Below are 15,374 nucleotides of genomic sequence, written 5' to 3'. Positions count from 1 at the left end.
ATATACAGTCTACTATATACTATGATTAGGATGATGAGCATTCCCAAAAGTATACTTCCAAGAATCATTTCGAACTTACAATAAAAACCTGAATCACACTGAGGCTAAATATCTCTGTTAATTAACTTCTAGTTAAAGGTGCAGTCCGCAACTCTCAGATCCCTCCCTCCCCACTGTTCTCTTGCCCTGCCTCCAAACTTTACAAAGTCCCTCCCTCAGAGGAGCTAACAAGCTAACGTTAGCCCGACAGCAACATCACAGTAATATAACCATCAATCAATCAATCTTTTATTTGTATAGCGCCAAATCATAACCAATGCTAATGTACAGTCAGAGGAGAAGTGATCTCTCCCCTGGCACTGGCTCTCACACACACAGGGATCGCAATGTTTTTTGGTGTCAGTGTATTTATTAATAATAGCAGATCTATTTGGGCCGCTTCCAAAAATAAACGCCAACCATTGTTGACTAATTGTTTCATCCAAAAGAGGGCTGTTTTCTTCGCATCCAAAATATTTTTTAAAAAAACTAAAGGGAGGTAGCTACTACGGTGAGCAGAGTAAACTGATCGACACAGTTATCTCTCAGCTGTGACTGCAGCTGTTTTAACGGAGCTCGAAGCAGCTGGGAGAGAACATAGGAGAGGGGAGGGGCCTCGTCCCCAAGGCGGAGGCTCGAGCATAACAGCTGGAAAATGGCTGCTAGCAGGAGATTTAAGATTACTCAAAAATATGTGAATCAATCTGAGAAACACTGGAAGTATGTTTTTCAGGAGAGAAATGACAGACTAACATGACATAAAGCTTGAAAAACTGATTTTTACATGATACGCCCCCTTTAAGTAAAGAGATCTCTATGCAAATAAAACACGACAGATACGTACAGAATAGACCACACGTTTATTTACAGATAAATGGTTTAAAAATCAAACAGAATGTGAGGTGTGATTAAGAGGAGCAGCCGTTCATGGACTCACACTCAGCTCAGCTCAGCTCAGTGACTGGTTACGCTGGGATGAAGAGGTTTGACTCGGACCAGGCGAGACAATCCCAGACGCAGACCCTGACCTGGAGATTTATCAGATGGACGATGTGACGACGTCGGACTTTTACCGACTTGAGCTGAGAAAGAACAGAAAAAGGAATGTGAAGGGATGTCCTCATGTGACCCTGGTTGGAAAACATTCCATCTACACTGGGTTGCATTTGAAAATGAAACAACAGAAAGTGGAGGACTTGTATAAAATCTGCACACTTTTTTTTCTTACATTATGCCTTAAATCAGGAGTGTAAAACTCCTTTTGGTTCAGTTTAATCTCAAGTGGGCCACAGATTATAGGCAATACAATTAGCAATATTATCATTCATGTGCCCTAGTTTGCACTTCCACGTATAATAGTATTACAAGTATGTAAGGCACCGACAATACCCAAGCAATAAGTGACAGATATCAGTCCCTGCTCAATCTTACATTTCCTTGATTTTGTGACAGATTTTTATTCAATTAAGGGAAATTTTGGGGAATAATTAGAGGAAAATTGTAGGATTTTAGAAAGATTGAGTGTACAACAAATACAGATTAAAAATTATATAAGCGTGGGAAAACTGTTTCATTGAAATTGTGTTCTTGGAGGTACTGAGATATTTACAATGAATCAATTGGTGTTTTACACAATGAGTCATGTTTTCGCTGTGAGTTTTGCTTTCTCCTGCGGGCCAAATTGGGAGCTTTAAAGGGCTGGATTTGGCCCCTGGGCCTTGAGTTCAACACATATGCTTTAAATCATAACCTACACATTTTGTATAATTCAGATAATATATTAATAATATCAAATTATGTAATTTTGTCATGAGTGATCTGTGAAAGCAAAGGAGGACATGAGGAGAAAAGAAAAGGTAGGGGAGGGCGGTTCAGGGAACGACTGCGCTGTAGGTAATTAAAATTAAACCCTGTTTATTTTCTTAATGTTCCACCTTTGATTATGTAAAGAACATTGAATTAGCGAGTGTATGAAATGCGCTATAGCACGTGTCAAACTCAAGGCCCAGGGGCCAAATCTGGCCTTTTATTTATAGCATTAAATTTGGCTCGCAGGATAAAGTCAAAACTACAGAAAATACCAAGTTATTCAGTTGTAGAAATTCTTACTGGTCTTACTGTACCTGGTGGGTTCCACTTAGGGACTCTGCCCCCTGCTGGACTCGGACATAACAACGGTTTAGACGAGGTGACTGTAGGAGACGATGCAGGGTTTGTTGGAAGAGCTTTGACTGTTGCTGGACTTCTTACTGCTGAGGAAAGAAACGAGAACGAGAGGAAAAAAACACTGTATCATAACATGAACCTTTGACACTCACCAACTGTCTGTGGTTTAGACTTTGAAGGTTTAAAAGGTTGCTTTTCTTTTTTCGCAGCAGGAGTCGTTTTAGTCTTGTCCTTCTTGGTTCCCTCCTTCTTTTTGACCTTCGTAACAGTGAATTCTTCATCATTGTCGCTCTCAGAGGGGCCACTGAAATCATCCTCACTCTCTGATTCTGGAAATGAAACGCTACTTTAATCGATCCATTTACAGAAAACCACATCACTGAGGTCACAGAGCGATGTAAGAACCTGGCGTCAGTTTAGGCTTATAGTCCTCGTCTTCATCACCGTGGTCCTTTTTTCTAGGCTGCTCAGCCTTTTGTTGTGATTGTTTCTCTGGTGTGATTTCATCAAGACCTGAAAAAATAATCGCTCTTTAATCTGAGCATATTATGAAGGAGTGAAAGACACGAGCTAAAGCTAAAGACGTATTTTTCACCCATGACTGTAGCATCCACACTGCAGTTAGAGCGCAGCAAAGAAGACGGGTCTGTGTTCTCATCCAATGGGAGTCCAGCTATGATGGCATCACAACACAGTGATTGGGGTCAATTGCATATTTCAATTACAATTACATTTTCAATTATCCAAGTTCAATTACAACTCAATTAGGACGACGGTGACTGATATCACATTATTTTGCCCCTGAAAGTCAATTACAATTATTTTCTCAATGACTAAAGTTTAATTAATTAATTAATCACAATTACTGAGCCTTTAATAAATAAGCCCATAAAACGTAACCTTCCTCTTGTGACACATTTCTGTTAGCATATAATAATGGGTCCTAAATTAGCTGTAAAATACACCAAAAATATTATCTATCATTTCATTTGTTTCCCATTGCTTGGTTACCTTGATAGGATTCCAAATCAATGAAAAACTTGGCATTAATATTTTTAGTATTGGAGTCTGAGCCTTTTTACTGTCAGTATACGCCTAAATTTCAATTTTTTTAAGAATGATAAAACGATAAAGAGAAGTGACAGGTAGTGGGAAAAGTTGATCTGAAACATATTCTAGTAATTGTTAAGTACGTATGTGTGTAAGACATAGAACTGTAACATGGTTCACCAGGTTTGCATTAAATTAAATTGTAATTGACAGTTTTTTTAAATTCCCATGCAAATTAAAATTACAAAGTCAATTATCTGACGCAATTACGATTAAAATTGAGCCCAACCCTGGAGCTTGCAAATCCATCCATCCATCTTCAAACCCGCTAATTCCCGTTCATCAGGGTCGCGGGGAGCTTGTCACATGTTAAAGATAAACGCAGACCTGCTGTGTTTGGAGGATGTCTCGTTACATCTTCAGCATTAATGAGGCGGGAGAGGGTGATGGCTGCTTCCAGATCTCTGTCCAACAGCTTTTCCTCCAGAGGTTTTCTGTGAATATCAAATGCTACAAAGTTAAAGGGTTCCGACAGCTTCAGTCAAATTAAATTCAAGACTTTTTAACACAATTTAAAATTAAATTTAAGACCAACTTCACAGTAAACACAATTACACATCAATTACATAAAGTTAGGGTCCATTTTTTCTAGTGTCTAGTGCAGACGTGCAACTGGTGGCCCCCAAAGTAAACAGACAAGAAAACTATGAAATAACAACAAAATTACAAAAAATAACAACCATTATGAAAAATCTTTGTTGGACTGGCAATTTTTGTTAAATTTTAGTTTTTCCCCTTGTTGTCGAAAGATGCTACAAGCAGGACGCGCATCCACAATGTTACAGAAAATTATATATATATATTTTTTTTTTTTTTTTTAAATGAATGTTACCATTTATTTTGAAATGTGAAACTAATTACAATCATAAAATCATACTTTAGGAGTTTTGAAACATGGATTTAAGACATTTTAATGACAATTAAGGTCATATGTTTAGATTCATGAATTGAATGCTTTTTAAGACTTTTTCAGGATCCGCGGGAACCCTGAGTTAAGACAAAGTCGGGCTATCAGAGCAGGAAGAGCTTTGGACTTCTCCATTAGTGTTCTCTGTGCACTCACAGGTTAAAGACACAAACACAAGTCATGAATGTGGTTAAATTGGAAATAATAAGTGGAAAAGTGGTGGAAAGGGTTTAGAAGTGCTGAAAATGTCTTGAGAGTAGAAAAATGTGCAGAAAAAGGCTTTGAAATTTGATGGAGAAATGACAGAAATGGGAGTAATGTAGCAAGAATGCATTAAAAGGAGCAAAAATATGGCCAGAAAAAGTGATGAAAATATATTACTGCTCCTGATCGGTAGATGACGTCAGGTTCTCCTTTTTTCTTTCTTTCCATTTTTAAAATTTCTGCAGGAAATGCAAAATATTCTACTTATAACTTTATTATCCTAAAATAACCACAACATAATAATTATAGTTTTTGTGATTTAGTAAAAGGCTTTTTAATTTAAACATTGACTAAAGAATGCTGTGTGAATTGTAGTTGTGACAGTGAACGTGTTGTCTACCAATAAAGAAAAAGGGCAGTTGATACTTTCTGATCTTCTCATATATTATCATCTGGTATAGTATTGGTGTCCTTTATGGTGAATTGAAATATGAATTGAACATTTTTCATGTTCAAGGGATCGCCTTCTACTCTTAAACATGTTCATAAATGATTCCTTACCCCTTTAGCACCAAAAGAATATCTGTAAAAGTCAGGTTTTTCTATTAGCTCTGTCTGCTAGTGCATAGCATCTCTTCTTCACTGCTAGAATTTCCGCATGCCAACCAACCACTGGATTACCAGCGCCCTCTGCTGGTCCAAACAAATATCTGATGTAAATACAGTGCAACGACTGTTTTTCTTTTTTTTAAAGTCCAATTGTTAAGGCACAAAAAACATTTTCAGTTGCACTTTTAAAAAGAAAAAAAAAAACTATTATGCAGTTTTGCATTGTTTACTATAGAACCAGAATTTAAATTAATAGGCTTCTTCATTTGTATTATTCCTTTATTTCTTTCATTCAAGATTTATTTTTAGTTAAATTGCATTGTTTTGAATAGTTAATCAAGGCATTATTTTGACAATGGAAAAATAAAAGGAATATTTTTCAATCATCATTTGTCTACAGTCCCCTTTTTAAAAAATAAATCGTGAGAGAATCATATCGTGAACCCAGTATCGTTAATCGAATCGTATTAGGAGTTGAGTGAATCATTACATCCCAACCCGTCACCCACCTGCTCTTCTGGTTCTGTGGGGGTTTGGAGTTGCTTTCTTGACTGGACGGTTTGCCTGAAAACTTCCTCCGATCCGGTTTCACCTCCTCTCTTGACTTTTTGGTGGGCGGCGCCTTCGCACAAGCAAAATCTTCATCTACGGTGAAACGATAAAACAAGTCAGGCTAGTATTTAATATTTTAAAAAGTGTAGCACCCTCTAACAAGCATTAAATGAATGTGATTGAATAAAAAATTTTAATTTTTAGCTAGACTCACCATCATCAATATATTTGGCTTCACTGTAATCCACAGTCTTTGTTTTCCTGAGGCAGCAACAAATAGCATCATATTTATATTGCATAAGAAAAACTATATTATTAATAACTGTTCTACACAAAACAAATGCAACAACAAAAATAACAGATTAAAGTCACTGATATTTGCAGAACAAAACAAGTACAAATACCACACTATATATTCATTTAATGGCCAATACGACCTCATATAAAAATAAAATTCACTATTAAATACCTCCGTTTTGTCTGGGTTTTATTTTTAAATGTATGTTGATAAACTTTGTAATAAATTATTCTCTCTGTGGTCACATTTACACTTTCTGATCCTAAAACATCTTTTAAAAATGTTTTCCATTGTAATTTTCCATTTATTTTCAAGGAGTTTCCTTGTTAACTCAATCCTACTATCTAGTAGAGGTGTCTGTACTATATTTGTTTGTAACGTGAGTTGGGTTTACCTCATAAAATGTTTATCTATTTACTATTAGCTTTATCTTTAAGCCGTATTCTTATTTTTAATGCTGTTACAACAACTAAATCTCCCCACTGTTGGACTAATGAACGCTTTAATTACTTTGTATCCTATAATTAAAAAAACAGACAACATGTTGGCATTAACAACACTAAAATGTGTAAAAGTTAAACAAAGTGAGGAGCTCTCACCTCGATGGTCGCTCCATGTTGATGTCTGTATCACATTAACGGTAAACACTGGCCGAGCCGCCACATTCACAACTAATGTCCGCCCACTTTACCTGACAATGTTTTTAAAAGTTAAGTGCCTTTGGCGGTCACGATATCGCTAATAGCTTCTTTTGTCAGCTTAAAAGCAGTAAAACTAACTTTTGATTGACGACAGAAGTGAAAATAAAAATTTCAACAAACCCGCCTGAATACACAGGAAGTGACGCATTGCTGAACTTCCTAGAAACCCGGAAGCTAACAGTAGAAAAAACTTTTTCCCACACAACCAATGAACATATATTATTATGTTACTAATAAGAATTTATTATAGTGTAAAACAATTTCAGAATGTTCAAAATATTGCATTGATTAAATACAAAAACATGTCAAACGATTTCCTGTTCGGGCTGTCGCCGTTTGTGCAGTTGCTATGGAAACAGACCAACGCTCGTGAAATTTGATAAAAAATAAAAATGTCTACATTATTGAGAATATTTAGTCCTAGTTTATATTTGTGTTTATATTTATTTTTGTTGAATGTATTTATATTATTATTATTTAATTAGCCTTTGTATATGTGTCATTGTCATATAATATTAATATTATAGCTGTGAATGATTTGTCATCGTATTGTTTTGTTGAATAAAGCTGTGTTTTATTTTTATTCAGCCAGACTCTCTGGCCGTGTTGAAAATGTCACACTCTGTACTATACACTACAAACTCAATGAGTATATACTATATACTATTGGTATGATTAGGATGATGACCAGAGGTGACCACAGCTGTACTTTACTTGAATATTTTTTTTTTTTAGCAACTTTTTACTTTTAGTCCTTAATTTTTTTTTTAAACAAATATCTGTACTTTCTACTTCTTACATTTAAAAAATGAGCTCATTATTTTTAAGACCTTCAAAGATGATGTCACAATGTAAAAAGATGCAACATTTTGGTAGTTTGAGCTTTTTTCAGTTAGGCAGGTCCCTAAGTTTTATGGTTAACATTTTCAAGTTTTTAAAAATGGGTTTAATTGAGCATTTGCATTTTTTTTTCTTAAAACATTTTATTTACAGATTTGATCCATAATGAGTGCTCAATTCTCCAGGTGTTCATAAAGGGTAACAGATACGTACCAAAGTACCGGTTTTCTACAAGTTCTTGACAAAATAAAAGATATGGAATTTTTTGGTTTAAAAAAATCCTGTTTTATTATTGAAGGGACATTTGTTTTGCTCTTTTTTACTTAAGTACATTGAGTAGCACTAGTGCAGTGTCAGTAGGAAGTATGTATAGCTATAGAAAAGTGGGAGGTTCAGTAGCTTTTTCATGGATGGTTAAATGAGATTGTGTTTGAAGGTGGGACGTCAGGGACATTAAGGTTTGTTGTGAAATGTGTAGTGATAACTATTGTGTTTTCATATATTTTGGCTTTTAGCAAGGACACTGTAGGGAGTTGAACCCCATCTATTTCGATTCCAGTTTGTTGTCCTCGCAGATCCGGATCTCCTCAGACCGGAACAGACTCGGTCCAGACTCGTTTAGTGTCATTAATTCATAACAGCCAGTTTAGATGCACAGAACGGAAGTGAACCGCCAGCTATATTCTGCTCCAACTCGTGTTGCTGAAGGTACAAATCCGTGGTCACGTGAAGCACTGGTGCGTCCGTCGACTTGGGAGGTGGGGCGTGGGGGTGGTCTCTCCAGTGAGTGGTTCTAGTGCGCATGTAGCTACGGTGTGCAGTGATTGGCTCTGCTGCTCACGTGACTGTGGTGCTCCGGTGGAGAATTTGCAGAATTTGTAAAGCATTTATGAAATAATTTATTAACAGTATCATTGCAGTCCAAACAGTGCAGTTCCCGTAGGAAGTATGTATTGCTATAGAAAGTATGTAGCTTTTTCATGGATGGCCAAATGAGGTTGTTTTTGAAGGTGGGACGTCATCACTGTAAAGGTAGGACCAATATTCCAATGTTCTAACTGATAACATCATCACTGTAGAGGTAGGACTGATGACATCATCACTGCAGAGGTAGGACTGATGACATCATCAGAGTCCGTTGACTCAGGAGGTGGGGCGTCCAAACAAATCCGATGTTGCACACCCTTGAACCAAGCAGCAACCATGTTGAAACTCTCAGGTCTGTCTGATCCTGATCCGCAGAAATATTTGAGGAACACACACACACACACACACACACACACAGACAAACAGACAGATTCCTTGCTTTTATAGAGAGATGTGCATTTTCACATTTACTCAAGTAAGGGAGCAACCTCAATCATTTTTTATTTCAGTATCTATACTTTTACTTGAGTACTGAAGACTAGTCATTTTGCCACCTCTGATGATGACCCTTCCCACTGAAGTGTACCTCCAAGTTGCCCACAATGCATTTCAAACTTACTTAACCAAAAACCTGAAGCACACTGAGGCTAAATATCTCGCTGATTCTGCGCCTTTGAAAGTTCTGAAATAATTTTAAGTGAGAATTGACCAAGTAGAATATCAACATGTACTCATTTGATCCATAAAACTTGCAGAAACACATTTCATGCCGACATTTCGGCGATTTTCGGAAACCCTCTATTGTGCTACTGACAAAACTTCCAGATTAACTTAAGAACAAGAGTACTGTTTACAAAAGAAATTTTACATTCTGCTCGCAATGCATCATGGGGCGGTTGAGTATGACTAGTGCGCCATATAATATACATCAGGGTATTTCTTGCATACTCAATCTTTTCATACTATCTAATATGAATGCATTACAAATTGATTTTGACATCAGACTTAGAATGAGTAGTGGGTTAGTATGACATTACAAACACAACCTGATCACTACGTTTCCCAGAATGCATTTCTTTCTCAGTAACACAGCGTTTGGGGATGTGACTTGTTTTTTACATTTTTTAAAGGTTTTCCATAAGCAGTGAACTTACATGTGCTTAGTGTCTGTTAGTTTGACTTTCGCTCTGTGGGATAGTCATTTATCTGTCCTCTTAGGATTTGATGTGTATTGCGGTGTTTTCTGAATCTTATGATGCCTGTCAGATATCTATTGTCTTATCTTAAAATCACACAAAGCTGCAAGATTGGCTCTTAAACTGCAGTCACATGCTCCTCTAAGAACTCGTTATTATCCATGTTTGACCAGTGGCTGGGTCATATCAGTACAGGCGTTTTTCTTTTTTTTTGTTTGGTTTTCATTACGTTCAGTGGATCCTGGAGCCATAAAGTCAGTCTGAGCTTCAATCATTCACATTGTCTCTAGTTACAGACTTGAAGCTCTATCTGTCAAACCAGTTCACTTACAGAACAACATTCCTCACTTTCATCTCTTTGACCTCATAGCTCTTTGCTCCTCCCCCTCAGATCTCAAATTTGTATAAAAGCATAACCATGACATGCTGACAATCAGGCTGTAACTGAAAGTAACTTTGAGGCTGTTGTATTGGCGCAGAAAGGAGCTGAGAGAGAAACCTTGTCCTGTTCCATCTGTCTGTACATCCTGAAGGGCCATTCAGTAGCTTCTGGGAGGGTGAGGAGGAGAAGAACATCTACAGCCGTCCTGCTCAAAGACGTTCACACTGAGGCCTGTCCGGGTGAGAAACACCATGTTTGCTAGATTTGTAGAGAAGATAAAAACGGGACTTCAATATGGTGTTGTTGAAGCTGCAGCTGAAGATGTGGCCTGTGATGTTTGCACTGAGAGGAAACTAAAAGCCTCCAAGTCCTGTTTGAACTGTGTGGCCTCTTATTGTGAAAATCACCTTCAGCCTCATCATGAATCTGCTGCATTAAAGAGACATAAACTGGTGGAGCCGTCCAAGAACATCCAGGAGAAGATCTGCTCTCGTCATGATGAGGTGATAAAGATGTTCTGTCGCACTGATCAACAGTTTATCTGTATTATCTGCTCAATGGAGGAACATAAAGACCACAACACCGTTTCAGCTGCAGCAGAAAAGACTGAGAAACAGAGAGAGCTGCAGGAGAGTCGAGCTGACATCTACAAGAACATCCAGGACAGAGAGAAAGATGTGGAGCTACTTAAAGAGCAGGAGAAGACCATCAACCTCTCTGCTGATCAGACAGTGGAGCACAGTGAGCAGATGTTCACTGAGCTGATCCGTCTCCTCCACCAAAGAAGCTCTGAGCTGGAGAAGGAGGTCCGATCCAAGCAGCAGACTGAAGTGAGTGCAGTCCGAGCGCTTCAGGAGAAGCTGGAGCAGGAGATCAGTGAGCTGAAGAAGAGAGACGCTGAGCTGCAGCAGCTCTCCCACACTGAGGATCACATCCAGTTTGTCCTCAGCTACAGCTCCCTGTCAGCGCTCAGTGTGTCCACACACTCCTCCATCATCCACAGAGGTCCTGGAAGCTGCTTTGAGGAGGTGACAGCAGCTGTGTCAGAGCTCAGAGAACATTTCCACAAAGTCCTGATGGAGGACTGGAACAACGTCTGTCAGACTGTGGAGAGAGTGGATGATCTACCATCAGAGCTGAGGACCAGAGCTGGATTCTTAAAGTATTCACAGGAAATCACTCTGGATCCAAACACAGCTCAGAGAAAACTCAGATTATCAGAAGGAAACAGAAAAGTAACAAGAATGAGAGAAGATCAGCTTCATCCTGATCATCCAGACAGGTTCACTGGATGGTCTCAGGTCCTGAGTAGAGACCTGAGACCATACAACTGGTCGTTGTTACTGGGCGGTGGAGTGGAGAGGGGGAGGAGTTCAAGTAATGGTTGCATACAAGAGTATCAGCAGAACAGGGAGAGGGAATGAATGTAGATTTGGATCTAACAAAAAATCATGGAGCTTAGTCTGTACTCCAAATGATTACACATTTTATCACAACAGCATCCTGTCTCCAGTCTCAGGTCCTCAGTCCTCCAGAATAGGAGTGTACGTGGATCACACAGCAGGTATTCTGTCCTTCTACAGCGTCTCTGAAACAAAGTCAACACCACCTTCACTGAACCTCTACATGCTGGAGTTTACATTTCTTTTAATAGTAGTGCAGAATTCTGCAATCCCAGATAAAAAGGTTATTCCTGTATATAAAATTTACTTTTTTTTTTTGCAGAAACGCCTTCTTACATCCATCCATCTCGCTTCTTAGTTGTTTCTGGGTTTCTTCCTGCTGTTGTCACTAATCTAATCTAATCTAATCTAATCTCACAAGAACTGTCACCCAGGCCACTGCAGGTGGCAGTTATCGCGAGGCTAGCGACAGCGTTCAGTTTAGAGAGGTTGAGTGACGTTTTTATTTATTTATCTTTTAATTATTATTACATTATAATACGGGATATTTACAGGATAATACTACTACGGGACAATGGCGGGAAAAAAGGGTAAAATACAGTGGTTTCCCGGCCAAAACAGGAGACTGGACAGATATGACACTTAAACAAGCATGTGGCTTTGATTTGAATGCCTCAACTTTATTTACAATGTAAACGGCAGGGTTTGATTGAAACATTTGTTTGTGGCTTGTTTGTTTAAACCCATTGTGATTGTTATGAAATCTGTTTTAGGTTTATAATGTGTTGAAAATAATTTCCCTGTAGATGAATCTGCTTTGTGTTTGTTGAATAACATCCATCTGTAATTAATAAAATGTATGAAATTACTTCCTGTTCTTCTTGTTCTCACACCGCTCACAGCTGACATGACTACGACTACACCCAGTGATCAACGTCTGTACAAACAGGTGGAGGATAGAAGGAATGTTGTTGTTGCCAAGTCTAATTTTTATTGCTTACTTTTTTAAATAAAAAAACCTCTAAGAAATATAAAATGACAGTGTTACATTAAAAAACTGAAAATACACCAAACCCTTATTAATTACTGTCGATCAGACCAGGGCAACTGGTGGCGCAGGGGCCACATACGGGCCTCGGTGTAATGTTATGTGGCCCTAACGTAAATGCACAAAATGACCTCCAAAAAACACAAAATGACAGAAAAATACAGACATTCCTCAAAATTACAGAAGAAATTATTCCAAATACACACGTTGCATAACAAATACACAAAAGGGTGATAAAAATTAAACAAAACAGCAAAAATACATAAAATTACTTGAAATACACACAAAAGTACCACAAACTGTCCCTCGATTTGGAGTTTAAACTATATTTAAACTCTGAGTGTTCACTAACAGAACAACATTCTTCTCTTTCATCTCTTTGACCTGATAGCTCTTTGCTCCTCCCCCTCAGATGTCAAATTTATAACCTGGTTATACTTCATATAAAATGTATTGAGTGCCAAAATAAAGGAAACAACGGGACATAATGTTTATATAAGTGCACACGTATGTAACCCTGCTCTTTATTTTATGCCTTTTTCTGCATTTGCCTCTGAGTAAACATCTCATTTCCTTGGGATAAAAAGGGATAATTAGAGACATTGAGAGCCAGAGAAAGTCTTCATCCCACACCTTCAGCAGCGGTCCAAAGCTGTGTTTGCATGAATTCACATGTAGGTGTGTGCGTGTGTGTGCATGTGTGTGTGGTGTGTGTGTGTGTGCCAGAGAGGAAATACATGCACTGATTACATACAACATGCATTTTTATAGATGTTGCCTGGGACAAAAGATTTCTACTGGTCGTACAGTGCACAGAGGTCACGGTGAATGCTACATGTGATGAATGTAGTTAGTGATGGTGGTAGATTGATTTTAAGATATTTATCATGTCTATAGCATTTATAATGAGTCATGTTTACAACATGGATTGTATTTTATGTATTACTAATACATAAAATACAACTTTTGCTTCTACAACAGAGTCTGATTCTGTTAAGTTGTAAAATTCTTAAAATAAAGTAACCACATACATCTATAAAAGTGCCCAGTATGTTTTATGAAAATAAAGTGTAATCAACTTCCAGCTAAAAAGCATTGAGGAATGAAGTAGTTTAACAAGGTGTGATGTGGTTCACTGACACCTAGTGACCGGGCGTTTAAGTGCTATGCAGATGTTAGTATAATGAAATGGTTTTTTCTTTATAAAAAAAACAGGATTTTAAAAAATCGATTTGGACATTTTTTGGATTGTTACAATAATCGCTCTGTGAAATATCGCAATAAATCGGCGAGTCGATTTTTTTTAGACATAGGCAACTCTCTAATTTTGTTCGGCCCCCAAAACAAAATTGTAATTCATGAAGTTGGAAGTTATATGAAGCCCAACATAACACACACATCTCCAGAAACACAGAAAATGACAAATAAATGCACAAAATGTCAACAGAAGTACATAAAATAATAACAAAGACACACTAAACAACCACTTAAACACAAAATTACTACAAAACCAACAACATATGAAAGGACTTTAAAGACACACAAAATGCCAAACTGCACAAAATAAACAACAATAACACAAAATGAACAATAACACCAAAAATACAACAAAAACACACATAATGACACGAATAACACAAAAAGGCAACAACAATTCGCCATATTGACAAGAAAATAGACAAAATGAACATTCAAAATGTCAAAACTAAAAAAACACCAAGAGAACCCACATAAAAGGATTGCAAAGATAAAACCCTTTGTCCTTTCCTGTATTAATTATTCTAAATACTGACATGATGTTGATCAAGTGGCCCTCAGATCAGACAATCACATTTGGTGGCCTCCGCTCTGATAAAAGTTGCCAATCTCTGCCCTGAGTGATCAAGGATTATAGTCTCCTGCAGCTTTAAAGCTGCAGTATGTAAGTTTTTTTGGCATCATTTGGTCAAAAATCCATTATCATCTTTGAGCATACTGTAATCCAAAGTGTAGACAGTGAATTCCTTCTTCTCTTGGCCCTGTAAAATGAGGTTTAGAAATCCAGGAGCATGATGTTAGATTTCAGCCAATCACAGATCTTTCTACCAACCCATGTGCTCCATGGGCTGTTTTGGGCATTACTATTGGCTGCTTGACTGAAGTCAGGCGCGTTTAGGTACCAAGTGCAATGGCGGACGTTCCAGAAGCAGAAGTCTCCATCACGGCGTTAGACACAACAGTTACACAGCTAATCAAGCGGAAAAAGGCAGACTGAGGTGGAGAAGCAACAGAATAAAGGCACAAAGTGAGGAGGATTGAACCGGCTTGTGTCCTCGCGGATCCCCGTGACTGTGCAGGGTCGGCCCCACGTACTGGTGTCAGAGAGAGTGATAACAGATGGGATACATCATGTGTAAACCTAAGATAAGCTTATCCAAGGTACATTCATTTTACAGTCTGGATGTGGAGTGATGGTTGTCCCTCTGCGCTGAGCGGCAGGCAGCTGAGATCACAGCCAAATGTGTGAGCTCTCTGGTGGGAACGAGCTAAAGGCAGAAAAAGCTCCAATAACTCAAGATAAAGTCCATTCATTTGTCACTAGTCTCTATTGTGAAAAAACTGTGATTTTTTTCAATTGTTGTTCTCAGCTCCAGCTCAAACTGTGCGACGCAATTACAGAGTCAGAATGCGCACAGCTCACAATTCATGCTCTCACATTGTACGGACCGACACTCTGACGCGATCTGACTGCTCACACTGTGCGTCCATACGCGACACGTTGGGGTGTTGTTTCCAGAAATGCAACGTAAAGTGAAGTGTCGCCATTAAAACAGAAGAAGATGATCACAGAACTGGAGAGACACTCGCAAATGAGCAAAAAGAGTTTCAAAAAAGAAAAGACGGCAATGTAATGGACCAGGAACTGGCTGGACAGACGTGGGCAGTACGGTCCGTCAACAGCAGTCCTACGGTGTTGGCACATGCGCAGTGTGAGAGCTTGAGGGAAGCCGGTCCGTGGCACTGCTTTAACAGTGATACCCTCACGAGGAGCAACCAGGATTTCAAACAGGTT

General features: G+C 38.3%; 2 protein-coding genes across 3 annotated transcripts; one reads left to right on the top strand and one right to left on the bottom strand.

Annotated features, from left to right (window-relative positions):
• Positions 1–880: 880 nt before the first annotated feature.
• rad51ap1 (RAD51 associated protein 1) lies at positions 881–6,720 on the bottom strand. 2 transcript variants are annotated; one of them, XM_028448755.1, is made up of 9 exons: positions 6,485–6,720; positions 5,802–5,848; positions 5,545–5,680; positions 3,643–3,749; positions 2,801–2,878; positions 2,611–2,718; positions 2,358–2,534; positions 2,163–2,291; positions 881–1,121 (listed from the first exon to the last, which is right to left on the bottom strand). In XM_028448755.1, exons 1-9 carry the CDS (start codon positions 6,499–6,501, stop codon positions 994–996), a joined length of 927 nt encoding a protein of 308 aa, XP_028304556.1. In that variant the 5' UTR covers positions 6,502–6,720; the 3' UTR covers positions 881–993. The 2 variants fall into 2 exon arrangements, with proteins under 2 accessions (XP_028304556.1, XP_028304557.1); XM_028448756.1 differs by having other exon boundaries at positions 2,163–2,288.
• A 3,173-nt stretch (positions 6,721–9,893) lies between these two features.
• On the top strand, positions 9,894–11,302 carry LOC114464508 (tripartite motif-containing protein 16-like). The gene has a single exon (XM_028448754.1). It carries the CDS (start codon positions 10,123–10,125, stop codon positions 11,293–11,295), a length of 1,173 nt encoding a protein of 390 aa, XP_028304555.1. The 5' UTR covers positions 9,894–10,122; the 3' UTR covers positions 11,296–11,302.
• Positions 11,303–15,374: the final 4,072 nt, after the last annotated feature.

The sequence above is a fragment of the Gouania willdenowi genome, chromosome 6, assembly GCF_900634775.1.
Source record: "Gouania willdenowi chromosome 6, fGouWil2.1, whole genome shotgun sequence".
In the NCBI taxonomy this organism is placed as follows: domain Eukaryota; kingdom Metazoa; phylum Chordata; class Actinopteri; order Blenniiformes; family Gobiesocidae; genus Gouania; species Gouania willdenowi.
Note: the sequence above shows the minus strand (reverse complement) of the source record. Positions and strands in the feature narration are given on the sequence as shown.

Bases quoted from the DNA above. Each gene is read 5' to 3' on its own strand.
- LOC114464508 (XM_028448754.1), top strand. From the start codon at position 10,123: ATGTTTGCTAGATTTGTAGAGAAGATAAAAACGGGACTTCAATATGGT.
- rad51ap1 (XM_028448755.1), bottom strand. The intron at 3,750-5,544 runs GTGGGTGACGGG...TGATATTCACAG, and splicing joins CCACAGAACCAGAAGAGCAG to AAAACCTCTGGAGGAAAAGC. The intron at 2,535-2,610 runs GTTCTTACATCG...TTTCATTTCCAG, and splicing joins TAAGCCTAAACTGACGCCAG to AATCAGAGAGTGAGGATGAT.